Source organism: Varroa destructor, unplaced genomic scaffold, assembly GCF_002443255.2.
Source record: "Varroa destructor unplaced genomic scaffold, Vdes_3.0 BEIS01000002.1, whole genome shotgun sequence".
Lineage (NCBI taxonomy): Eukaryota > Metazoa > Arthropoda > Arachnida > Mesostigmata > Varroidae > Varroa > Varroa destructor.
This window is the reverse complement of record NW_019211455.1, coordinates 46,970,442-46,998,136: the sequence shown is the minus strand read 5'-3', so window position 1 is coordinate 46,998,136 and position 27,695 is coordinate 46,970,442. Positions and strand designations below refer to the sequence as shown.

At 39.2% G+C, this 27,695-nt stretch overlaps 3 protein-coding genes across 13 annotated transcripts; 1 reads left to right on the top strand and 2 right to left on the bottom strand.

The window, feature by feature from the left end:
* Nucleotides 1–751: 751 nt before the first annotated feature.
* Nucleotides 752–5,923, bottom strand: LOC111243657 (CXXC-type zinc finger protein 1-like). Its single transcript, XM_022789522.2, has 6 exons — nt 5,582–5,923; nt 4,165–4,560; nt 3,538–3,806; nt 2,927–3,272; nt 2,176–2,342; nt 752–1,606 (listed from the first exon to the last, which is right to left on the bottom strand). Exons 1-6 carry the CDS (start codon nt 5,921–5,923, stop codon nt 1,321–1,323), a joined length of 1,806 nt encoding a protein of 601 aa, XP_022645257.1. The 3' UTR covers nt 752–1,320.
* LOC111243655 (5-taurinomethyluridine-[tRNA] synthase subunit MTO1, mitochondrial) lies at nt 5,892–20,075 on the top strand. Of its 8 annotated transcripts, XM_086980530.1 has the most exons (12): nt 6,863–6,990; nt 7,232–7,372; nt 13,258–13,492; nt 13,647–13,924; nt 14,075–14,237; nt 15,407–15,579; nt 15,798–16,037; nt 16,170–16,295; nt 17,572–17,665; nt 18,017–18,220; nt 18,510–18,831; nt 19,181–20,075. In XM_086980530.1, exons 3-12 carry the CDS (start codon nt 13,258–13,260, stop codon nt 19,533–19,535), a joined length of 2,190 nt encoding a protein of 729 aa, XP_086836656.1. In that variant the 5' UTR covers nt 6,863–6,990; nt 7,232–7,372; the 3' UTR covers nt 19,536–20,075. The 8 variants fall into 8 exon arrangements, with proteins under 8 accessions (XP_022645256.1, XP_086836654.1, XP_086836656.1 ...); XM_086980528.1 differs by lacking the exons at nt 6,863–6,990; nt 7,232–7,372 and adding an exon at nt 5,897–6,032; XM_022789518.2 differs by lacking the exon at nt 7,232–7,372 and having other exon boundaries at nt 6,884–6,990.
* On the bottom strand, nt 19,092–27,695 carry Ppcs (phosphopantothenoylcysteine synthetase). Of its 4 annotated transcripts, none has more exons than XR_015321524.1 (4): nt 27,656–27,695; nt 26,492–27,441; nt 22,457–23,200; nt 19,092–21,685 (listed from the first exon to the last, which is right to left on the bottom strand). XR_015321524.1 is itself a non-coding variant. In XM_086980540.1 (3 exons), the coding sequence occupies exons 1-3, from the start codon at nt 27,678–27,680 to the stop codon at nt 21,677–21,679; spliced, it is 984 nt and encodes a 327-aa protein (XP_086836666.1). In that variant the 5' UTR covers nt 27,681–27,695; the 3' UTR covers nt 19,092–21,676. The 4 variants fall into 4 exon arrangements, 2 of the variants coding, with proteins under 2 accessions (XP_086836666.1, XP_086836665.1); XR_015321525.1 differs by having other exon boundaries at nt 22,820–23,200; XM_086980540.1 differs by lacking the exon at nt 22,457–23,200.

Genomic DNA, 27,695 nt, shown 5'->3' with positions numbered 1-27,695 from the left:
TGGAACTATTTCCCCATAGACACATTATCTAAGCTTGGAGTTAAGAGATAGTATTGACTATTCTATTGTCGGAGATGGTAACAACAAACTGCTTCTTCGCCGTCTACAGTTTTTTCTTAAGGCTATTCAAAAGAAGGTATACGAAGGATAAAATATATTTATATGTTACGACACACACTACGTAGGCTTGTGTGAATGAAGATTATTTTCTGCTCTTTTTTGTGCAAAATCCGCGTTTTCATGCAGTTTTTGAAAATTCAAGAAAGATTTATAATGGACCTTACGTTTAAAGCACTCTGTTTGATTGAAATGGCTTAAAAAGCCGTGTTTGATATACTGCGATATTTATGAGAAAAATCAAAAGTCGTTTCGAAGAGGACGATGTCAATTGAAATCGACATTCGGTCTTTTAGATGAGATCAACGACTAGTCCTATTGAGACTTTCTGTGGCCTTTTACACCATTCGAACTTTTATCCTTGTTTAAACCCTTGCCTTTTTCGAACTTTCTGAAAAATTTGTCAATATCGTTTAACTATTAGTGACTACTAAAAAGTTATTACAGGATTAAAGAAAGAACATTTTAAAAACTATTAGTGAATGGCTTAGTTTCTCAATCGAAGTTATGTTGGGGATACTTTGATGATACTTGTATTGAATGAATATAACCGTCAAAAATTGTCTTTTAGCATATGCAAAAAATGTCGCTAAAATAATCTCAGCTGAATATTCTCTAAAAAAAACGCATATAATAACATATTCCAAGTGAATTACAAGCAGTTTTTTTGACTTTACAGTGTATTTACATATAATCTTCGAGGCACGGCAATCATTCATGTGCCAGGATGAAACAGCTGTATTCGGGAATTCATAGGTGCTTTCTGGTTCACATCTTTTGCGATACTTGAGACACCTAACTTTATTCTATCTCATTCTTTAATTCGCTTCATTCCTATCCAAATTATGTGTAATACACCCAGTATTCATCGCAACCTTAATTAATTTGAATCTTCTTATTACTACTAGTCCAATTATTATGTACAGATTGTCTATGTAACCAACTACTTGCTGCCTATCCGATACTAATTGAATTTCATATACCTAAACAGCTGCTATTTTAGAAGATACGCAACATACTGACTTTTAAAACTGCACGGATGTCCGTCTATTTGTCATCATAAATTTACGTACGGATTTATCAATGGCGTAAGGGCTTAAGGCCATGCTTGTAAATCGTCAGCTAACAATACAGCCTCGCGCCATGTCCTTGTAGAGACTCCCACCATTAAATATTACATTAACATAATTAATAATGACATTATCACGTTGGCCGGAACCCATAATCATGGTCTCCTCTATACGCGCCAGAAGGTGACCCGGGTCCTTCTCGGATCTCCTTAAAGCGAGGATGGTTGATCAGTGCCTTATGCGGCCCCCCTGATCTTCCGATGTCATTGGAGTTTCGTCGCAGATCGCTATGCAGTGAATGCGGCGGTTCATCATCGTGTTCAACCGTGTTGTGCAACATAAGGCCGAGCACCCCACCACGACTTGCCATTTGGATTTGTATTGTACGTTCCTGTTCCGATAGCTCTTCACGCTTCAACCTTGAAGGAAAGAAAAAAATCATCAGTAATTATATATACTTATGTGTCCGTTATGGACGTCATCGTTCTCATTTACTTATATTTGTTGAATTATTGACAAATATAACACTAGCTATCACGTTCCTTGCATTATCTTTTTGACCTTTGTGTTTTAAAAACTGTTGATCGCTTTTTTTCTGTTAAAGCGACCACAAGGATATATATTTATTACTTAATGCTGTACAACTTCTTTGTGAACCTCAAGATATGTAAATAACATTATTATTATTATAAATACCAATTTTTCATCCTTTTCCCGGTTTACCACTGAGTTCTAATGTATCTGCTAAGACAACCGGGCACTTTGGGTCATTACGACAGCTATGATGCAGGCACATATACAGTTGTTAATAAGAAAAACAGATTGCTATATTGAGAATTACTATCTTGCAAAACTTATGAATTTCTAATTAATTAATTCTAATTGATTAACTAATTAGTTCTCAATATAGCAATCTGCTTTTCTGACCATTTTCTCATCGCATTGCCAAACACCTAAACAGAGCATAGTAACATATAAAGCAACCAACCTCGCTCGAATGATTTCCATATCGACCTGCGCTCGTTTCATTCGTTCCCAAGAGATATGCTTAATACATTTCTTCTTCGGCAAACGGCAGAAATCAACATCCTCGTCGTTGAAAAGTTCTCTCTGTATTGGAAAGCCACATACTTCAGTGTCCATCACTTTGGGTTCCTGAAAAATTGATTTGAAAAAGTTTTGAGTTTGTCTATATCTGTTCGTTTACATCTAAAATAGGCGTTATTGATGTCCTATGTGGCAATGAACTTTACCCCCTTGCAAACTGCATTATTGTATTAAACTATGGCTGTTTTAATGACTATTATTGCACGCTAGTTTACTCCTTCTTTTAATGAGATGCTTTTTTGTTAAGCTTGTACAGAACTAAGTGGATACAGTTAAATTCGGATACATAATAAAAGCGAGTTGGTCAGCGAATACCTCGTATCTAATACAACGGAGCGCATTCGAATATCTAGATGCAAGGGAGGATCAATTCTGTTTATAGAGTATGTTAACGTAATTGAAAAAGAAAACATCAACGATTCTCAAGGCTTATTTTGCTTCTGCGGTACAGCACAAGTCTTGAAAATGTGTAGTTTTTGAACGTCTCGTATTATGCATAGTAAATAGCTCAGGTTAAAGGTGACATTTTATTATAAACAGCTGCTGTATTAATAAGTTTGAGTTGTAACAGTTGAAATACTCAATAATTATCTCTAAATAGTATTATCTGATGTATAAAACCACCAGCTCACCTTATAATGTTCAGGACAAAGAATCTTAAGACGTTTGCAATAGCTCTGTTGTGATGGAACATGAAATTCGCAGAACATCTCAGCGAGGTCACCTTTCGTTGGATACGCGCTCCCATACGATGTTTGACTTTCGTAACGGTTGAAGCACCGTTCCATATGACGAATGGCTGTTCTTGTTTGAAACTCATGGCCGCAGGTCACGCAATAAATTTGTTCTTGATCCTCAGACTCTTCAACATCTTCCTCGCTGATCAGCGTTGACTTCGCACGACGAATGAGATTTTCGAGTTCCATCTTCTTACGCCTATAGTCCAATTCTTCCAGATGAGCATCATGTATTTGCTCCCTAGTAAAAAGATCGATTAAAGCTGTTCGCATTAGCGTGATTGTATCCTGCTGATACTTATGGCAAGGAGGATTAGCTACAATTTTATTATAAATATGTTTTCACCTAGCTGAAAAGAGTTAACTCAGATTCGTCTTGCTGACAGAGCCTTCAAATGCGATTTTGATCAACGATATTATCACGGATTTTTACGACTGCGCGTTTGACATAATATGTGAGTATTTGAATGAAATCAATAACGCTGCTATGTAGAATTCCTACTCACCTAATTTTTTGCAGTTGTCGCTCATTTGACAATTCTGCCTCGGCAGTTCGTTTCTGCCAACTCTGTATCCTCGCAGGCAGAATCTCAAAAATTCGACTCATTGCGAGTTTCATGCCACATTCGTCTGAGCAATATTTCGAATTTGCACGAGCCACTTGCGCGCACTTCGGGCCAAAACATTGTTTGGCCTCTTCTTGAACGGTTCGACCCCGGTCATTCCATGAATAATCGTCATCACCAACCCGCCGTCGAAGTCGACGCGGCGCCACCTTAGTCGACAAAGTATATTGCAATAAATCAATTAATGGTAATAAAAAGGGTACGCGTGAAAATCGGGATACGTCACCACGTAATTTCGGATACCATTTTTAAAGCTCGCTATACGCTTGCAGAAAAGCCAAGTTTTTTCTACTTAATTTACCTCATTGATGCCAACACCTGTGTAGGATATTTTACACTTAGTCAAAATCAAATATAATGAGATATCATTTATTAACACTTATAATCACAATATTAATCACACAATCAAGTTCATTAAGGACCAACGCTTCGTGCTACATGTGACATAGAATCAATTTCCATGCAACGCTGCGCCTGTTCCCATATAAATATCGTCTGTCTGCCTACCTGATAATCTTGTTGCCTCTGCTGTTTTTTCGTGCTGCTCCGTTTAGTGGTGAGTCGCCCGCTGCTTCCGCCACTTTCTGGTACGTATTCATCATCTTGAAGGTATTTATCTCGGGCACTTTTTCGTTGGCTCGACTGTTGCTGCTGTTGCTGTTGCGCCAATTGACGCTCTCGTTCAAGGGCTTGACGTTTACGTTCGGCTTCACGCTGTTCTTCGAGTTCACGTTCGCGTCGCTCCCGCTCTTCAGCTTCGCGTTTGAGCTGAAGTTCTTTTTCTTTACGTCGACGTTCCTTTTCTTTTTTACGCCGTTCTCGCTCCTCCTGTTCGGCTCGGAGGCGCTCCTCTTCTTCACGGCGTCGCTTTTCACGTTTTTCTTCCCTGCGCTTCCGTTCAACCTAAACAAGGGGTAGATAGACAAAGCAATGGATCGACGCGCGTACATTCGATTATCATCTTCAGTATTGTAACGTTGCTCATTTTGTTTATAACCTTTTGAATGCACGACTGGAATAGATACAAGGTTTTATTTGTATTTTTCTGTATGAGGCCATGATCCAAGTTAGTTTTAGTAAACGTACACAAAAAAAAGTGTCAGGCGGAAAACGTTTTTCGAATTGTTGTTTTACATTCGAATGTGTTATACACACATAAGAAACATGAATAAAGTTCAGAAAAAATTCTGTAATCATGACATAATAACTCTAATTTGATCATATAAACAAGTTAACAATTTTTAAATGCAAGATAATTTATTTAAAATTTTCGTGCATTTCAATTTTTTTTTCAATCATTTATGTTTATAACATACTTTTAGAGGGCTAAGAAAACGTGGGCTGTCTTTAGCTGTAATACATTAATCATTGTTATTAAAGAATAACAGTACCATTAAGATATATGCAAAAGTTTCATAATGAAACTAATGTTTACAATCTTTATTTTCTAAGTTTTTCTATGTTATAAACAAAGGAAAACAAATGAAAGTTCTATGTTATAACCATCAATGCATCAAATTTAAAATGTACGAAAATTTTAAATAAATTATCCTGCATTCGAAAATTGCTAACTTGTTTATATGATCAAATTACAGTTGTTACTTATTTTATGCCATGTGATGATTATAGAACTTTTTCTAAACTTTATTCATGTTTCTCGCGTGTATAACACATTTGAATTTGTGTACAACACACTTGCAAGTGTAAACGAACAATTTGAAAAGCGTTTTCCGCCTGACACTTCTTCTTTATTTTAAAATTGACAAACGTTTAGTCATTCTGCTATCACTATGCCGCATGCTGCCATCAAGTCAAATCGAATCTGTTCGTAGTACACGAGACTGCCTTCGGCGACGATACAGATTAACAATACCTGTAACGCCAACATCTTAAAGCTATTCTTCTCACACAATCGTGGCCTTACTTTGCAAATACGCTTTCTACATTTTTTTCCTGCTCCGTCAAGGCATGTGTCACACTTTCCACAGTTTTGAGAGCGGACGCAGGCACTGCATTCACCGCAGGATTTTTTATCACCCTTGAAGATCGTTTTTAGCGCCGGGTTCCCAGTCCTACATAGGAGGCAGAAGAATTTCGAAATATTCCGCGAAAACTCGGGCGTAATCGAAATACAGTCTCCATGGTACCACTCGTTGCAGTTGTCACATCCAATCATAAAACGTGACGTATCCGACGTTCGGCAAATGCAGTAAACCCCCTCTTCCTTGTTTTCTTCGTCGGAACCTCCGCCAGAGCTGCCGGCCATTGCGGCGCAAATGTTGAGTGCGGCGGAGCTATGGAGAGGATCAAGTAACGTTTTTTTACAACGACAATCGCGCACCTTCTGGCCGAGCCTATATTGGCATGTCCTGCCGGTGAGTCAGCAAAAGCAAGACCAATAACTTAACTAATAATTATTAGTAATAATTTTCATCATCATTAGAATCGGTTAGAACGGTTAAAACTGTCTCATCAGACGTACAGAGGCTGTCTAGGTAGAGATTTCTTGAGAACAAGAACAACTGGGGATTTGTTCGGCAAACCGTCACTGTTAGATTGTGTATGCTACAAATGTAATCACTGTTTCGAAGCACACTTACATTCATTGACATATTGGGTACTGGCACTACGTATTTTAGGGTGCATCGTTACATTCGATGCATGCACTGAAGATGTCGTTTCAAGAGTGACTTTTACTAAAGATAACTCAATCAAAAGTCTATTTTCAGACTGTTGCCAGTAATGACACTTTAGTTATGCGTTGCGTCTCATGATATTTGGAATTTCAGAAGATATTATACAATTAGGGGGTTTTTTCAAATTAGTAGATAAATTTACAGTTAATTCAAGTAAGCCTCATGGGCCTGCCTAAGTGACTTCTAGTTAAAACTTCATTGGATCAACACTAGGCTTTGATTTTTCTTGTTCCAACGAAACTTTATAAGTTAATATCTGCAAAACTAGAAATTATGTAAACATTCAGTATAAACATGCTTCCTTGAGCCACGGTTACTTACCTGTGTCGCTGCTGTTTCTCACGAAGTGGCTAATACCACGAGCGGCCTTCACTCCACAAAATGTGAAAACGCATCGTTGACACTCAGGTTATGTTGGATCTATTTCTTGTGGTTTGTGGCCTTCGGTCGTTCTTTCGAATCCCCTATTGGGGTGTTTATTTTTGCTGGGTTATGGCTGATTCGACTATCTGCGTATTACCATCCGAGAAATAATTGTCCCTTCGCTTAATTCTCGGACGTAGATAGACTATAATGAAAAATGGCTCACTAGAAGCGTTTTGGAGAGCGAACGTTCAGTTGGTCGGCAATAAAGAAGGTCAGTATTTATACACATGAAGTCATATTATAACAATAGTTTCGTTCGTATGAAAAATAGTTGTAAAGTGCAACGTGTTTAGGAGCCGATGCAAAACTGTCGTCTACGATCTGGGCTCTTTTGAACAGCAGTCAAGACATAGCGTAGTGTTGCAGATGTTAATGAAAACAAAAGGCCTCTTTGGAAAGGACTTTTAGGAAATTTTAATTTCTCTTTTTTGTCGCAAACGCGGCACCTACAGATGCTTATTTCGTTACTGTTGGAAAAAGTAAGTTGAAAGAAAGTTCATCTTCGTCGAGCGTTACACGATTGATGTGCAAGTACCGCGGTGCCTTCAAGGAAAACCACCAATAGCATCTTCGCTACCCGGCTGAATTACTGGGTGAGATTTCACTGGCGGACGCGATTCAACGCCAGACAGCGCTCGGCGTGCGAAGACGTTCTGAATCGTTAACGCTTCTGTATATATGCATAGGGGATGATGCAGGCAGAGGTACGAGGGTCGGTGGACAACGCTTTATATTTAGATGGTCAATTAATAGCTTCCAGTAGGCACTGAATAGACGTGTTCGATCAGCTGACGATAGAATTAAACAAACACATTGGTCGAAACAAATGTGAGATTCTCTGAAGTGGTTTTGCCGTCACTCAATTGTTTTGGATTCGAAAAATTGTTTTAAATGTATTTTTAAATTTTAGCGATTATAACTACTGCCTTATGCACTAACTTATGACCTGAGCGTAATTTTCTGAAACCGAGTTTAGTATGATAATCAAGTTTAAAATGCTAAGTTATTTTAACAAGGGTAAATAAATATGTTTTAATAATCAAAGTTTGCGTATTTTGCAATAAACGTTTGGAGATACAGTTCGCCAATACATATTCAAGGCGTCCATAGGCCTTGGACTATAGACATATATGTATACATATTTGACTGTAACATGATTTTATTATTCATTTTGTTGTATGCGCCGTCTAATTAAAAGAGCGTTTGACTAAATCATAAGACGCTTCACCTTAGTCACGTACGATACAAGCCTTTACGAAAGTAATCCGTAAAAGACAGAAAATGTGGTGTAAGCTTCGCATTCCCTCCACAAGAGGGCCTATACATGTAGGACAAACGCGCATCATCTCAAGGTAGCTACAAGCAATAATCGAACTGCAAATGTCACAGAGATCTGAAAACATAAATGTTGCCCAGATAATTCTACCTAACAAACACGTCCATGCCTCTCTTCCACACTTCCCTATACCGGCATAATCTTCGAATGAGCAGTTGTTTAGCGTGGTTATGGTTTATTAACCAGTGGATGAATGGCGTCTCTCTTTTGCAGAGGTGGCCGATTGTATGCACACCCGATCATAGGAAGACCTCTTGAAACGGCGGTCGAGAAAAGGCGGGAAGAGTCTACTGAGCAACGAAACCTTTTTAATAAAGGTCTCCGGCCGATTGTCTGTTCACTAGTTATATAAACAGACACAGAACACGTGGGTGGATATAACCTTAACAGAATACCGACTCGCAGAAATGCTGCACGTACGACGTCTTTTGAATTCGACGGTTCCGCGACACCGATTCGATGTCCTTGTAGTCGGTGGAGGCCATGCCGGCTGTGAAGCTGCTTCCGCCGCTGCGCGTATGGGCGCATCGACAGCTCTCGTGACACACAAGTTCGACACAATTGGCGAAATGTCTTGTAATCCGTCGTTTGGTGGCATCGGCAAAGGGCATCTATTACGCGAGCTCGATGCGCTCGGAGGTCTGGCCCCCAACATTTGTGATTACTCCGGTATAGGGTATAAAGTGCTGAATCGGCGGAAAGGCCCTGCGGTGTGGGGGCTACGAGCTCAGATGGATCGCAAAATTTTCAAGGCTAACATGCAGAAAACAATTGAACAACATCCGAATCTTGAGGTGTACGAAGCTAGTGTTGAGAACCTTCGTCTCGAAGACGGAAAATGCGCTGGTATCGTGCTTGAAACGGGGGAGGAGGTTGATGCACAGACGGTCGTTTTAACAACGGGCACCTTCCTCAAGGCGATGATTAATATCGGTGAAGATAGTTGGCCCGCTGGAAGACTCGGCGATAGGTCCTCGATTGGCCTGGCAAACACACTGGATAGATTACGCTTCCGCATTGGCCGGCTCAAGACTGGCACTCCCCCTAGACTGATTAAAAGCTCTATAGATTTTAAGGATTTGGAGGAAATGGCCAATGACAACCCGCCAGTGCCTTTTTCCTTTATGAACGACAGCGTATGGTTAACGGCAGATCAGCAGGTATCCTCGTATATGACCTATACAACGGAGGAAATAGAGAAAATAGTCCTCGCCAACATGCACCGAAACCGACATGTCGCCGAAGAGATTAATGGGCCCCGATATTGTCCATCGATTGAATCAAAAGTGATCCGCTTTAGTGGGCGTCAGCACCAGGTTTGGCTAGAAAGTGAAGGCTTTGACTCGGACCTCATCTACCCAAATGGCATCTCGTGCACACTCCCTGCCGAAGAACAATTGAAGCTCGTGCAGTGTATGATGGGCTGCAAGAAGGCGGAACTTGCGAGACCTGGTTATGGCGTTGAATATGATTATGTTGACCCACGCGAGCTCTATCCGTCCATGGAGACGAAAAAAGTGCCTGGCCTTTTTTTCGCTGGACAGATCAATGGAACGACAGGTTACGAGGAGGCTGCTGTTCAAGGAGTCGTTGCAGGTATCAACGCCGCCCGCCGTGTGCAGGGCGAAAATGCTGTCACGTTTAGCAGACTGGAAAGCAATATAGGAGTATTAATTGATGACCTAACCACACACGGGACAATGGAGCCTTACCGTATGTTTACGTCAAGATCTGAATTTCGGCTTTACCTTCGACCAGATAATGCAGATTTGAGATTGACGGAAAAAGGATATATAGCGGGATGCGTGGACGAGAAGCGCTACTCCCGTCTTGTCGAAACTCGAACGAAGTTGGCTAATGCAAAGCGGGCTTTACAGACGAAAAGGATGGCAACAAATCAATGGGGAAAGTTGATGCCTAAGAGTAACCTTTCATCTAACTCCAATATGCGGTCTGGTTACTCGCTTTTGACGGTCGATTCCCTGGACATTGAGGAGTTGCTAATGGCTTTTGACTATCACCCTGATATAGTGGCAGTTCAACAGAATCGCAATCTGTTCCATCGTTTGATGGTCGAAGCAATATATGAACCGTTAGTTGAGAATCAGCTCGATGAGATCAAGACGTTGTCAAGTCAAGAAGAAGCGAAAATTCCCGAAAATATCGATTACAAACGCTTCAATTTATCGAACGAGATTCGAGGCAAGCTCGAAGCCGCACGGCCGTCCACGATAGGGGCAGCTTCGCGGATACAGGGGATGACGCCCGATGCCCTACTCAGGCTTATAGCGGCTTCTAAACAAAGTTCCTTGGTATAAAAAAGGTCATCTCAAACAAATAAGATTGTTTCGCGACTAAACACACGGCCTCTGCTGTATTAGTTATTTTAAGATACGGTTAACTTATTATTGTCATTATTATTATTATCACAGAGCGTCGTAGGTAATATTTTGCCGTCAAGGATTATAAAAACTGTCACATTTTAAAGCAACTGTTTTTATCTTGTCATGGTCAAATTTATCTCGTTGAAGCGTGTGACTATGAATTACTGTACTGAACTTATCAACGTTTTCCGTCGAAAGTGAAGATCACTTTTGTGTGCATAGTTTCTGACGGTAGTTCTGCTATGAAATCTAGCTATTAGATCAACTTCACTTGATTTCCACGAAAGACGCGAAACTGACAATTTTAAGCTTATTATTACGTTTTTGTCTAAAAACATCAGAAAGTGAATTTTGTTTTTATTTCCTCCCTGTTTTTCTTTTACAGCAACAGAATTTACCAATCCAAATTCTAGTCAGTATCAGCCATTGACATTGTTTCAAGCCTTTGTTTTCTATGTTTGGCTGTCAATAGAAGCAGCAAATGTTCTAAAGGGAACAAGATTACAGCAGGGAAAAAGATGGGTGGGCACGTTGTAGTTGTACATAAAGAGTTTGATAAAAATAGGCGTGGACTTTTTTTGCAAAGTTTGAACTTTCGCTATGCCCACTTGAATCTATAATCTGGATTGTTCTTTAACAGCCGACTCATCGGTGTTTACTGATAAGGCGTCGTGCGTCCTCAAAATGAAGGTTGGACTCATTTTCGTTAGCAGACTTTAATTGTTGAAGTTTACCACAATGAAGGGTTTGAAGTATTGTGTTTTTGCCGTAAAAATGTCGTCTGCTTAAAAAATCTCAGTTTTATTCTGTTTATACTGGCACACTGACATAAACTATGCTCGAAAGCAGCCAAGTCTTTAAATGCGTATATGAGATTTTTGTATATGAGAGAGATATATGAGAAATTGTAGGCGAGTCTGTGAACGTCTTAAAATATTTATCATTAATGTGGCAGGAGGAGGGGAGATTGTGAAGAACTTGACCATTGCGATTTCTCCGTGAATGATGTCGTACAGCTAAGCATTTACTTGATTCTGGATAGGGAAATTGCAGTTAAGCTTTCCCTAAATGGATCTTTTGGTTTTTTTTATTTACGAAACGATTCAATTGAATTGACTCTGGTTGTACTTTAGTGGTTGGCCAGGATAATCATTTGTATCATACGATGAACTATATGCAATAAAACACGGATCTGTTAGCTAGCTACGATGTAATGCATTTTTTTACATTATTAAATGGTCCATTATGAGGTAATGAGGTAAAAATTACTATAGATACGTAATACAATGCGATATATTTGCCCCGCTGTGTACGAGGATTATAAGCGTTGCTGGAGAAAGAATCTTATGTTTTATGGAACGTAAAAATTCATGAAATCCATTTATTAGTAACGTCAAAGGTTGTGTACGTAAACAAATAAGTACATATTAGGTAAGCTCGCAAAAGCAGCACGGAGTTTGTCCAATTGAAAGCATGAGATAAAAGGAGTATATCCTATAATGCTTGCCATAGATAGCGTCAAACGTTGACGCAAGGAATCTGGGCATTTTTCAGACTGATGTTAAATATTAAGCTGAATATCGCACAACTCAAAGGTATGAAAAAATCAGCCATTTTAAATTGAGGGCTGATTTTGTCATATCTTTGAGTGTTCCGAATGCATTACTCATGGTAGGACACTTTACATGGAATTATGTTTCGGCTACATTTATTAGTCCCATACGCTGTTGTAGTTGTAATCGAATAATAATTGTTTTATACAACGATCAGCTATATTCAATTCAGATTTGCAAATATATAGTGCTTGGGTTAGTATTGTTTACTTACTAGGAAAAATCTTCGAGATGAATAGATCTTACTGATATTTGTCAACTGAGATTGATAATGAATAATATAATAAGTAATACCATCAGTGTTTACAGTCAGTGCTCGAACTACGCCGTAGTTTCACTACTGCCATAATAGCCTGGTAGGCGTCGGCACATTCAGCGAGCCGATAAATTCGCAGATTGAATTGTATACAGCCACTGTGCATAGGTTTCAAGTAGAGTAATGAGCTATATAGCTGATGCAGACAAAGACGGTGTGGAAATACAATGATATTTCTTCTGCTTCATATATTGCGTAGTGTTTTAGCAAAAAATCCTTTTTTTCGAGAGAAACAAAAGATATGCATCGGGTACATATAAACAATACATTGCCAGGGGATCCGAGTTGAACCACCAAAGAGTCCAATGTTGGTCCTAGAATAGGTTTTAACATCATGTTCTAATAAGCAACAATTTCAAATCGTGATCGTAAGAAACAAACACTTCGTAGATTTGTCAGGAACGGTTGGCGTGCCGTAAGAGTTTGAATGCATTCGCTGTCACTACTAAGGTAAAGTTTCTGTTGCGTGAGTCTTGTAGCTCAACTCTAACAGCTTAGCAACATCATACATCAGAGCAGATAAAAAAATAATCTAATAAAATGGTTTATTAGTTTATTATGGCTTAAGTGACGGTTTTCGTTTAAACTTTCCTTTTTGTTAGCAAGATAAACTTACTATGGGGTATTCATGAATAATATCGGTTTGAATTACATCGTCATACCAAATATGTGCGTAACCATAAGACGTCGTGGAAGTACATGGCCTGAGAATCATAGACAATTAGCTCAGCAAAGAGTTGTTCTCGAAATAAATGTACAGGCAAACGATGACATCGTTAAACAATAACGTTCTTATACTCTTCTATCGTCCCGCATCTTCCTCATACAGATGGCGCCCTTTCAGCAGTTGGAAGACAAATCTCTTTCTGGGGTCGCTCACTTGATGGCATGGTCTCCTCGAATGGACCTTCTAGCCATAGCCTTCGAGTCGGGTGAGGTTGTCGTACACCGTCACCGGTGGCAGAAGGTCTGGGCCAGGCCAAAACCTCGCGAAGAGGGCGTCATCGTGCAGGCACTTCATTGGAAACCGGACGGACAGCTGCTCGCGATCTCATACTCGGACAGTATGTATTTACAATAGATGAGTGTGATTTCCTTTGATTACTGGATGAGCATAACCGAAGAGGAGGGGACTCAAACACCTATTACAGTATAGTCGGCTTGGTCGTTCTATACTATATGACGGATGTGATTAATGAAAGAACTTATTTTCCTCAGGCCGTCTGGAGTTATGTCACGTTGAGCAGGGACAGGTCGTACATCATATTAAAGATGATCGACCGGTGACAGGCCTTCACTGGATTCTAGATCCTGATAGGGATCGAGTGGGAGATGTAGTTTCGCAGGACAATCATCCCTCAAAGCTAGAGCCTCTGAAAAACCTAAAGACAGCAAGACCGCCTCCTGAGAAGGTACCATTTAACATGCTACTGTGCTTGTCACGCGATACACTCAACCTTTACCTCCATGGAACCTTGCCCTGCGGCTCAATTCAGGTAAACCATATTGTTAGTTTATTTACAAGCTAATTATGACACAATCTAGAAAACTAGTTCTACTTCGTGACTTGATATACGTATATCAAATATACAGGGGCTAAGTGGTATCCTGCTATTAATTATGAAAAGTTATTTGGTATATTTTAGGCTAGCGATTTGTTGTGCGCGTCAATGAGCCACGACGCGGCACGAATATTCTCAGTAAGTCGTGCTGGGGAGTACATCGTTTATTCCACACCGCTTCTCAAGGAGAAACTCGACCAACTCCAGACAATGGCCTATTACAACCGACATATTGGTCATCTTGACGGTAATCAGCTTACAAGAGTTTAAATGGTATTAAAGCATAATTGTGTAACGTACAACATCCAAATGACTGGATGTTCACACAAAATTATTTAATCTAATTTTCCTGTACTGCTGTAAAAAAACTGATACAGAGGTTGTTATTACCGTCATATGTTCAACGTTGTATAATTATGTTGCTGTCTTTTATAGTTTAAATCCGTCTTAGAGTATATTTAGCTGATTAAATACGGATTGAAATTTCTGGCTCTTTTTTTTGCTGATATATATGGTGAATAAAAAGACTGTTCTTGAGATTAATTCATCACTAGTTCAGAATACAGCGATATCCTGGTATGCGCTCAATATAGCTTTTAGATGGTGCTACGTAGGTAAAGCCAAGCATACGAGTGTACTTACGATTACCTACAGAGACGTATGTTTTTCGTTCCAGTTGACCTTTGACCTACTCATCTACAATAAGTATAGGTATTTCATGCAGAGAACAGTTTTTAAATTCGCAGATCCGTTCAAGTAACGCTGGAGGAAAAGCCGTTGCGAGATAGAAGGTCTACTAAAATATCGGAGCAACGTTACTGGTTTTAATAAATTAATAACTAATTTTAATTACTAATTAAAGCATGAAAAACAACGGAAAATTATACCATTTATGCGTCTTTGTATGGTGTGTACGATTCAAGTGAAGAATCCAATTTATTTTCGATAGATTCAATTTTATAAGCAGCAGACAAACCCAAAAATATATATGAATTTTAAACTAAACACCTGGTCGTAAAATTTACTTTAACACATTGTAAAGCCTGGACATTTCTAAATTTTAAACGCCGATAATCACGTAAGACTTATGCAGATATTTTTGTAATATTCAGGGTGTCAGTTATTTTTAAAGACCGTCAACTAATATAGAGTACTTTAGTTGCCACTTGCTTTTGTGTATCAGAAGATCTTTTATTATTACCTATAGATTGTTGCTGTATACATAAATTCTTGTGTCCATCGGAACAAGTAGGAGTGCTTATACTACACTCAATCGAGGATAATCGATGATAGCAGGCTTGCAATTTTTTGATTAGCAAAATCTTCGTGTCTCGAGAATCTATTTGCGGCAAAAACATTTTCCACGCTCTGATAATTGTTCTGTGACTGACGTTCTACTTTTAACGTCATTTGCAGAGTATCTGGGCGCTTCGATGAGCCTTTTGAGGGAATCGTGGGATGACGTAGTACTCGAGATGGATTCAAAGTTGATCAACTTCTCACACGGTGCATCTTTTTCGGACGACCTTTTGGAACTGGTTGTTTTCGGGACACTTTCGACGGCTCTGAGAGACGTTCTTCTATACAAGGTATAGCTTTTGAGTAAGCAAAATTTTTATTAAGTTTACTATATATGTTTATGAAGTTTATTATGTAAACTTAATATTATTATTTATTTTAAAATCTTTCTGTTGGAACTATGACAGTGTCTTTAAGTCAAACTGAGCTTGTAAAAGTGTGTACATCTCAATTCATATACTACAGGCTATCAACCAAACACGTTACCTGCTGTTTTTTTGGCTTTCAGGTTACCCCAAAGGGTTTGCATAAGCTGAGTGTCAGCGTAGAGGCCTGTTATAGCAATTTGACACGAATTCTTTCTAGCCATGTTCTACCCGTTTGTCACCGGCTGTTCTTCCACATCGAGCAAATGAAAGGACTTGCTTCATGGAAAGAGTACGCGCTATGTTCAATCTCATTGGAGACACTTGAAGGTCTTAGTCGTGCGCTCAGATCCTTTGTGCTTAAAGTTCTTGAATTGCATCAGGTATGCTAACATTGATCCCTTTTGGAGAAATAACCAAATTTATTGATATCACTAAACTCTGCTAGTACTACCTCAAATTAACTGAACATGGCGTTTGTTCTAACACTGCTTTCTTCTATTTGCAACGAGAAGGTAGCAACGTGGAACATTGGAAATTTAAAGACGTTCTTCCGCTGGTTATACGGAACCGTACTATCGCTTACGGACGAATCCGTTCCCGAGGACGTATTAAGACATATGGAGGGAGATCTTGCGAAGGTATTTATATTAAAGGCCATATTGTCTTTTTTCTAATATAAGGCTACGCAAATCCGGCACGCTTTCAAAATTCAAATGCTCTAAAGGTACGCATCGCTAGCAAATTTGAATCGGCTGGTAAATACTTTACTAAGTCTGAAGTAAGTGAGACTGTGAGTAAGAACAGGATGAGCTTAATTGACAAGAAATTAGTTCAGAGAGAAAAACATTTTTCTATCTCGAAAATCAACCTTCAGTGGTTAAGTTTTTGTTCTTCAAAGGTCACAGCGCTGCGGAAATTCATCGGAAGTCGATGAAGACATTAGGCGCGGAAGCCGTAAGTAAAAGCACAGTAAGTGAATGGAGCAAGCACTTTAAAAACAGAGATTGAAATGTTGAAGGCCAGGAAAAAAACAATCAGGTATCTGGACTTGAAGGATAAGAACGCATCGCTTCAGTGTCAAAGAGGCTTTTCACGAAAGCGGAACATGGAGTCTGAGGGCTCTGTGGGCTAAGGCATGGACATTTCGCATGTAACGGGTCACAAAATAAAAACCCAAGTGTGTAAAATGCGGAAACTCGGTCCCCTATGAATTGACTCCAGGCCCGTTAGAAATGCATGCAGTGAACTCCAGGTCGAATTTGCAGAACTTCAATCAAACGTAAATCTGACTCGAGCTTACGGTTACGTAAATGATATATGGTGCAATCTCTACCGCTAGCCGGGGAGAGTCTAAGCGAGAGAGAGAGGAGTCACCTAGGATAAAAATCATGTTCAGTGCTAATCTCGAGTTGGTTCAATGTAAGGTGATGGCAGTACAATTAAAGGATATCAGAAGTGTCTGCTGCTATGAGAGATCTACCTAGTATGAAATAAAGAATGCAGCCTGTCACCTCGAGTTCTTTAACAAGCTCATGAACCGTTGACATAGCAATTGTAAGCACATAATGTAGTTACGTGATGACAACGCCTGACATCATTGCCACGCCTGAATTACTTCTTGGTTGGAACAAAAGAATATATAACGTTGGCTTCAACCCGCTTATTCTTTCGATGTTTGTGTGGTTACAGGCTTTTCGTGCCTCAAAAGGGCAACTAGTGGACAGGTGTGCGACAAGTATATAACAGCTTAATAGCTTTTTCTGAGAGCTACAACAAAGCGCTTAAAATGATATCAAGGGACTAAGGTGAAGGCGTTCGATTCTGACTTCTGTTATGGGCTACTTGGGCGCGCTTTGATTCGATTAATAACAGTATGTGTTTCGACTTGGTTTGGTTGAACCATAACAAATGCAGGTATCCGCTTACCTCGTCTGCTCTAGAGATAACGACCTTACGTTAGATCAGGTCGGGCAATATTTGAGTGAGCACCCGCTCAAAATGCAGATCCGTAAGTATTTTCTTCGGAACTCGTTTTTTCATGAATACATTTATTATATATATATATATATATCAATTTATCCGAACTTACATGTTCATAAAAGAGTGTGCCTTTTAGAGTTTCTATGAGTTCAAAAAATCCTGTATAACCTCACAATGTTACTGCATATCGTAAAAATAATGCCAGCGGTGGTTTAGGAATAAATCGTTAACAATATGTATTTCATATAATAATAATAGTTAGCGAAATAGAAGCTATACCTATCATTTAAAATTAACAATGTTGGTTAGTGGAAACCTTTGTATATACTATTTAAAGAACTTTGTATTTTCTTCCATCTAAAAATATTTGTTCTTGCAGATGAGTTCGGCATTCCTATTTTGAGTGAATTGGGCCTATCAGAGCATCGCAAAGAAACGTCGTTGATGCTTGAATATATCCATCTGAAGGACAGCATTAAGGGTGCATTTGAAGGCCTTGGCGTCGGATTTACTCGGGGCGTTCAGCCAAAAATCCTCGCGGGGCCTATCGATATTGGAAAGGACGTCATGTATAGTCAGCTAGGTACGTCTAAATATAGAGTTGGTATGAAAATTCGCGGGTCTATCAAGGACACAACTAAAAATTTTCTAGCCTTTTTATCTTAGCTCAGCATCCAATTGTTTGTCCAATTGTAATGTGAATATCATTACTTTTTCAACTCTGTATTATCCGAATTGTTTCCGACTACACCTTGTCCGATTGAAGGAAATTCATTGCGAGATACTCCGGATTCAGCAAAAACGAAATCAAACTGTTATATTAAAACAGATTTTTTTTTCTAACTCTGTGTTATACCCTTTGATTTATGCAGTTACCGAGACAAATGTATTTACCTGCATTGTACCATCACCTGAATCGCAGCATATGCTTGTCTTTCGCGACGAAGAATTCTGTGTCCTGAAGTTCGGTGCATTCTTTAGTACCTCATTGCGTGGAGCCGGCGAGGCAGCTGAACAGCCGAAGGCAATAGTTGCAGCCCAGCTTTATTCAGGTGATGTAATTACCGTACTTCTTCGAGACCCAGAACAGTTGCAGCAGGTTGTCTTGGCACAGTTTCCATTGATTAGAGTCGACGAGTGGCAAGCTGTGGCTGCATTGCGAGCTGACTGGAGGATTGGCGCCCTTGACGCGGGGTAAGTTGTAAAGCGAAAAGAGAGGGTTGGACGGTGGATTACTGTTATTGCTGCTACTCTTACTTGGTCAGTCTGCTGAACTCCTATCTATCTATCCATCAAAACCTACGCATCCCAATGGTGGTTATTTCGTAACTTATTCATATCCGTCAACTTCTCCACTTTACAATATTAAATCCAAAACAATCCAGACAACCATGCATGTATCGAGTCATGCAATGAAAACCAAGTTGATACACAAAAAAAAGTTGTAACACATCTTTTTTGTAACATATGTAATAGTTTCATTTATTTGTCATATATTTTTGCTTGCTGTCCTTTTTACTATCTATCAATTGCATTATTGCAGGTCATACATCGACAAAATGAACCATCGAGTTCTCGACAGGTGTCCAATTCCCTCCAGCGTTGGTAATGCCCAAGTGCTCGCCGTTAGTGGCTCGAGAAATCTATGTTGTGTCCGCGTTAACGGACGGCGGATGCGTTTGCTCGAGATGGACGTCAACGAGGACGACGAAGAGGAGGATGCGGAGGATGAAGCCGATGACACTGTCCCTGGGACATCGCAGGGCCTTGAGGGTAGCAGGGGATCACTGGCAGCATCATCCAACAGGGACCCCCAGCAAACTGAGGACATTGATATCGATGGGACAGATGATGCCGCTGATGTCGACAAAGAGAACCACCAAAAAATTGATAACTAACAAGCTATTATATATATGTATATATACAGTGGCATAAAAAACTTTTGAATAAGTTCGAAGAAAGTTACTTAACAGATTTGGGGTCTTAAATTTTGACCTCTTAACGTTGCAGAGCAGTAAAATACAGTAGAAACGAGTAAAATGAAGACTTTCGAACTGCTAAGCAGCCTTTTTTCAAACTGTCAAGTGCTTCAAACAGAGGTGTTTTGTCAAAAATATCGCGTGTTAATATGAAGTGAGACAAATACAACCTCGAAGATGTCGAGTAGTGATTCGACATCTATTAATAGATATTGATACCGAGCATTTGATAACAAAAAAACTCTGACATGTTAGTGTTTTGAAATACTATGTCGCTTGTATGGTTTGTTGATTACCTAATGATATCTATATTCCAGTGTTGATAGAAAGTAGACTGGAATATATGTATATATATGTGTAGTGCTTTTTGTATCACAAATAATGATAATACTAATAATAATGCAATGTTATCCAATAAGTATCAAATAAACCAACACAATTATTGTAAATTGAATCTTATTAGATTGTTGTCTTTAACTTCAGAAACCTATGCTTTACTAATGATCTTGCAATGTTTTTTTAATATTAAAAAGCTGCTTAATGTTAAAAAGAATAATATTCGTCCGTCATTAAATTTTGATGCGGCCTATGTGCTCATGATAAGAACTATGATCAGAGTTTTTACATTTATTGGCTAAAAACCATATCTTCATTTTACTGCTCGTGCAATATCTTTTTTTTTTGTTTTTTTAGAGCTTTTATACTACAGCTCAAAAACAAGTTTTTGACTTGCAGTCTAAAAATAAAATCTTACGTTTTTCTTTTAGCTAAAATTTTTAGGCAAAAAAAGTATTTTCAGCTATCTCTAATATCTGAAGAAAATTGAATTTCGAATGTCATATTCGGTATGTAAGACGTTAGGAATTATTTGAAGCATCTGCCAAGCCAACTTAGTTGAATTTCCTGAATAGTGAGCACTTACATTACCACTGCGCTATTTCTGAGCGCTATTCACGTGCATAGATGATTATATGCAGATGATATTCTTATAATATGTGTAATATCAGTCAATCATATTTTCTAAGTTGTGCAGATATCATTTAAGTACTTGAAGCATTTATATACATTTATACATACAGTTTTATGTGATTAATATGCAACTGACGCGATACAAGGCCTAATTAAAACATCAATAAAAGTATTATCTGCTGTAGTAGGCCCGTACTAATCATCGTTCTATACGGAATTAGATGCACATAATGTACTACTTTAGCTCCTAGCGAATCATTCGCGGTTTCCCATCGTAATTTAATACATTCGAAGGCAGTATGTGTCACATTCAGATACTTTCCTTAGAATATTCTCGACGGTTTCAAATGAACTCGTTGTTGCTTTCGCTATATAATAGACAAAACTAGTGTACATCTGTGTTATGAAATTCAATGGGTTTGCGTCATCTTTTACATACGGAGATCTTGAAAAGTGTTCCCATTGAAAGATCTGCCTGGGAGTCAACTTCCCTATGTGTTCACCATGCCGTTTCTCACTCATTCAGCTGGGCTTATGGCCGTTTTAAACGAGAACCAAAAACGCTAGTCTTTTTCTTCTTATTGTTATTGAGGATTGTTTATTGTTGTCTGTGCTGATACCGTAGTTAACCATGTCACTGGAGTTCCCACCCAGCACAGTGAGCCTAAGCTGTTTGCCATCTGAACGCGTACCATCGACTTGCTGTTAGGTTCTACATAATGGCTCGATCATGAGCGTTGCTGGAGTGCTCGATCCACAGTACTGAAACCCGCTGGGTTCAACTCAACATCGTCCTCTTTCTGTATGGATCGTATCAGTTAGCTTCGTTTCTAAGAGGAGGCTGTCACCCGCTTTTAAACCTCATCCATAGGGGATCTGTAACGAGATACTACTTACTCCGGATAAGCAGCGAAACTTGCATTGCGCCACCACAATTGCAGCAATATTGAAAGTCCCAGAAGAGTAAACAATTAAAGGTAAATAATAACAACGGGGAAAATAAAAACGGCGTCATCAGTAACGATGGGCAGTTGCCACAATTGCCTCAGCCAGACGTCGTACGCGTTTCTACATCGGTATGGTGCGTCACCTTAATTCCCCTGCAATGAAAGTAAGCTCTTTACATACGATTGGCATGTGTACCTATGTGCCTGAGTATAAGTTGGTATTTTGGGCCTAGTGAGAAAAGGAGTTAGTCTCACGCTACTTGTGAAGAACATGTGAATTCGGCTAAGTTCAAGTTTAGAGGTACTGCACTATGCGGTAATGCAGAAGGTGTGAACTGATGTACAATTACTATCGGCGTAATAGTATTCGTGTTGGCGTGCTATGCAAAACAATTGTTCTGTTTGGTATTATACCTTAATAGCTATTAAAATTACTCATTTCTGAAGAGTTGACATCCTTTGCCGTTTAACAGGTTACTAATTACGATTTGTTTTCAATGAAACAGAAATCAACCCGTAATAAACGTCTAAGCGACTACGAAATTCAAATTACCCCTGCCAGATACTAAATTACTTTTAAGTGGAGATAGAAATGTTCGTTATCTTATTCTGAAATTGTCTAAAATATTCAATTGAATCCGCTAACGCTGAACACCTATTCCATCCAAATTTGTCGTACATCCAAATATTCATTCTGTCGTCAGGCCACATGGCAAGATGGTACATGCACCATAATCAAAATTTCTCATTCTCATTTCCTTGTCCTCTCCATCAAAAGCAGCTACCCATCAAAAGAAAAATCATGCGACCAACACGAGCCGAGTAGCACAATAGAAAAGTACTACTAAGGTCGCTTAACTGTCGATACACCCTTCCTCTCATGTTGTCATCCTATACCTTTATGGGCAGGTGTCATTCACCAACCTCTATAGCGTTTTTATAGGGGATACCCGTCATTTGTATGACTGATTTAAGTGCTGATCATCACTGTCGACAAATCGGACGTGAGCTTAGTCTGCAGTCTCCAGCTGAAGTCTACTTTTTGCTTTTGCATGCACTCGTTATCACCGAGGCCACGCAGCCAGTGCGGAAATAAGTCCGGTGATTTATGCGCTGGTTGTTCACGAAGAGGTGTTGTTCGGTTAATGACTTCTCTGTTTTTTGGACATAATAAACAGCACTTTAAAGCATGGGTTTGGCGATGTTGGTGAAGCAGTAGCTCGTTCCTTCGTTGGCTTTTGTTTTCTGAGTAGATAGTGATGAAATCAATTGAGACGATCGTCTTACCAATGATATTTTTGTTTGTGTGTTTTTTTCCGGTGCATTTGGCTAAGTTTGTGGGTAGATTCCAGAGTTGATCCCGCAGTTTTACTGACTGTCCGGCTGCCGTCCGTGTCCTTTCATAAGTACAGCCGCTCGACTTAGTGTCAAGCCTGTTACCACTAGCCCGAACTCAAAATATATTGAGAGATCTGGATCCACATAGCGCAAAGGCTCAGGTGGATGGGAGAGAAACCACAATTGTCTGTCATTTGTGGTAGTTTCAAAGGCTTGACTGCTCCCAGTATTCGATATATATTATGATGTTCTCCATAGATGAAAGGTCAGACTAAACAGCACAAAACGAACAAGATACGTGTGGACAGTTAACGAAGTTTCGGTGAAATCCTGAAATATTGCATACTGCATTACACTGCTGTCAATCAGTACAATCATTATTATTATTACTTGCTGAACATTGTCAATCAGTATAACTATTATTATTATTACTATTTTGTAGTAATACGGGGATACGACTACTTTTTTTTACTAGGGCTACCCAACGTTGTTGCACTCTTAGTAAAAAATCTGCAATACTTTGTTTCTTGTGTGAGGTCTGTGTATGTTCGAGAACTATACAATTAATTGCTTAGAATTATTCAACAACTAGACGAACCTTTTCTGTTCCAGTTATTCAATTACTTTCTCTCGCTCTTAAGATGCGCGTGGATCTGTTGCGCACGCAAATATCCACCTCTTTAAATTTTTAAAACATCTAGTATTTTCAGCATTGAACGCCCAAACGTCACGACAACGACAGAATTCGTCCCGTAAGAGAAATATATCCTATTATCATACCTTGCTATAATATATCCAGTTATTGGAACATCAGCTAAAGTTACCTTGCCTGAGAACACGAGAGAATAAAGATCTGTTTTAAAGTACTGGTAAGGTGCAATTCACACGGTACTGCTATGTGAGGCTAGTATATAACCGCAATGTATGGTCCAGCATAACGTTACCAGTTAAAGGACTGATACCGATATTATTCTCGATATGCTGATGACCGTACTCATATCAATATGACCTTTCATATCCTAGTAGGCCTCTTATTTTTTGGCTCCTTTTGTGGTCATTAACACTATACGTCGTGTTCTCATACATATTACGATAGGTCGCCCTAGTATAACAGCATCCTTGAGAACTGGTACAGACTTAAAAAATGTTGCATTATGCTGCTTCTGTACACGTATGTGTTATGTTTTTGTTTTTTCATCGTTTCTCAGATACCTAGGATAAATCTGTAGCTGCTTAGCGGAAGTAAGTACTTTAACATAAAATCCAAGAAATACAATTTAGTGGAATACAGTAGTCACGTAGTAGACCGCGCACCTTCAAACGACGAATGCACTCAATAGAGGCAGAAAATATTGGGTTCTAAAGGTTTTACGACAACAATAGCCACCAAAAAGTTGTTTTGAAAAAGCGGACAATCGATAAAATTTAAACAAAAATAATAGCGATCGCAGTGGTACTTCTAATGTTGCAACGTAGACATGTCATCATCGTATTACTCGTAGGCATTACATAATGCCCATCTTATCCAAATTTCTCCAAATAATGGTTTCTAAATATCTATGATCTGTATATATCCACGTATATATAATTATTTAGGTATCATAAATCTATGTAACATATACATATATACAATTATCTGCTGCTATTTTCTTAAGCTAGCTTTTGATTTTACAGTATCAATAAAGAAAGACAATAGAGATATATTTTATATGTAGAGATATAATATATATAAAATAATATAGTAGTTATGGACGGAACGTGGTATTGACTTCAGAGTCGAGTGAGTCCGTCGCCTCAGAGGGATAGGGCTTAGAAAAATAATTTTTTAATTATTACTTATTTCTTCGGTGGCCGAAGTGGGTTTCTATCAGTGCTTAATAACTATTATTTTTTCCTTTTATTACGCACATGTGTGCAGCTATTTACATATATAAAGCTACTGTTATTCCAAGATGCCTCTTATATTTCATATATGAAACCCAACGATTAAACGATGATTGGACTTTGATAGCTTGTGAATATGCGAAAATTTAATGAACACTTGTTGGTCCAAACAAATCAACTTCGGGCTAAAACCTCCTCGTAGGTAATTACCATGTTTTCACTAGCGTTGTATTATACATTGTTATACAATAATGTTAATGTAACGTCCCATTTTCATAAATAAAAGAACCATTCATAAATAATTAGCATTTAAATGTAATTAACCTCATATGCTAGTCACTCGGTTATAATCTTCCTTAACCATTGTCAACCACCGTTCTCAAAGTAGTTTACTTACGATTCTGATCTTTTTCGTCTGCTATTCTTCGTCTTGGTAATCTGGTTGATAAATTTGCCAACCAGATGTACATCTCATAAGAAACAATAACAGCTTTGATTACGGATAGACAATACTGTCTAGCCTCATCGTGAACTTGATCTCTGAGCTGTATTATTATTACGAATATTACTGCTATTATGACCATCGTTGGGGGGTACGGCGTTTTCAAAAGGGCGTCGAATTCAAAGCATTTGGAGAAAACGATAAACTTTGTTTTGTTGAAGGTATTGCGTAGGATTTTATCTATATAGAGCTTTTGAATAAACTGGATAAGATAAGTTTTCTTGGAAATGAAGACATGAAAATACCGTAGATTAACACATTTCACCTTTACACCCTTTTAGGTAGCTGGTTTGCTTATTATAAGTTTATTGTTATTGTCGTCGTCGCCGTCGTTGCAAAACGCGTCCGGAAATGGCGTGATTACAATGTTGCCTTTCCTAACGACTCCAACCTGCCTAGTCATCAATATACAACGAACGTTGACATCACTCATTCTGTAATCGTTTCACCATTATAAAAGTTGCATCAACACAGCAACACATGTCGCAGGGAGCTAAGTGTCCGTAGTAGTAGGAGTGGTATAAGAACGGGACTTTTTTCGTTAATATCGACACACGGTGCATAACGCATGCGTCAATACCTACAGTACGCCTATTATATGTTTTCAGGTTAGACATTGAGCTTATTATTAGTTTTCCCTTAATTTTCAACTTAATTTTCAAGTCCTATCGTTAAGGTAATCACTTTTATTAGAACACTGTGTTTAACTCATCATGGGACTATTTTTTTGGAGTTTTACGTACATTATCAAAATAAGTTATGATAACTCTTTATAGTGTTTATGACTACCAATTTTTCCCAATGAAACAATTCTTGACACAATTGTACCCATATCGTTATCCTATTTCATCGAGTAACCATAATGACCACCTTGTCGTTTTCATTCTAAAAACAAAAAATCGAGTCGGATTTTCGGCTGAAGATTTCAACCGAGAGTGACCCATTCATTAAGAAAATTGACATAACGATAGGCAATCCGATTGAGTTTTTTCCGACTCCGATACTTCGCTGCCATCAGCGTATATTTTATGACAAAGTCGAGTCAAACCAAATTATACAGCACCGCCAGCTAGAGGCCCGTTATCATTAATACTCGGGCACACTTGTTCACCTTGTTCATGCCTATATCATCTATTGTTTGTTTCTGCTGTTTTCTGTTGTTTCTGCTGCATACGTTACTGTTCGTTCGGTCATACCTATACCGTATGACTACCAATTACTGTGCAATCCTGTACCTCATAGGATTTCACTCGGTCAATAGTTTCCCGCGCATTAAGAAACGCCTGATGAAGGACGCTGAGCTGTGCCACAATCTTCTTTTCAATCTCGCTACCAGCTTCGATTTCTTCGCGCGTCATTCGTACGTCGATTTTTTCCGTTTTGCTAACGAATGTCACTCGTTCTTTGCGCGAATGCAGCTCATTCGCAATTACCCAACTGTGCTTGTAGTTCTCAAGGGCCCGCTGTGCCTTGTCTAGCAGTATGTTCTCGTCAGTCTCAAGTTTGAACGACACAACGAAGGCGTCCGGCACCCAGAGGCACACGAGGGGTTTAAGAACTTTCGGTACTAGGTGGAAGGTCATGGTGAGCTGGGCATCCGAGTTAATCTTGTGTTGGGCCATTTCATCGGGCGGGACATAGAAATCGCTAACGGCCGCCGCCAAGTAGAACATCGCCCGGGATGAAAATGCACGAAGGTGCTGAGCTGATGCGCGAAGCAAGAATAGGTAGTCAGCCAACGTCGTGAATTTGATTTTTAGAAGGCGATTTTCTGCGCGCACCTGTTCGTAGTCGGCCATGATTTCCTGCAATTGCGGCCGAGCCTTGTCCGCGATGGTGACCTGACCGTTCTGATAGGAGAATAGGTCGAGGACGTTGTCATGAATTTTTCGTGAAAATGGCTCAAGCGACTTCGATCGATGGAGAAAGATTGCAACGTAACCGGCTTTAAGGAAGTACTCAGCGCTAGCTGCTCCACGCATGCCAATGCTAAAGTTATCCACGAAGCGTACCGTGTTATGTTCTAGAGGAACTGTTGTGCCGCCAGACGTTATGAGCACAATTTTGGTGTTCTCGCTTGTCTGGTGGAACTCGCAGAACTCTTTAATTCGTCTAGACTTTTGTTCGAAGTCTAAACCGGGCTTGTTCCGGTCGAAGAAGGCGTCACACTCAGCCATAGTCGAATCTGAAAAACATTACATAATAAGCACTTACTGTATTTTTTGGTGCTGTCTTTCGCTTGCGTCTTAATCCAGACTTTCTTATTGTACGCAATAATAATGCTACCAATACGTTCCATATTATATTAGATAAAAACAAAATCAACGACACTGACGCCTCGAAATGTTCCACTATAGGTAAAAACGTTCAATTAAATCGCTACCCACTGCTGTAATTACCTCTAAAATTTTGTAGCGCTCCCATGTCTTCACTGTGTCA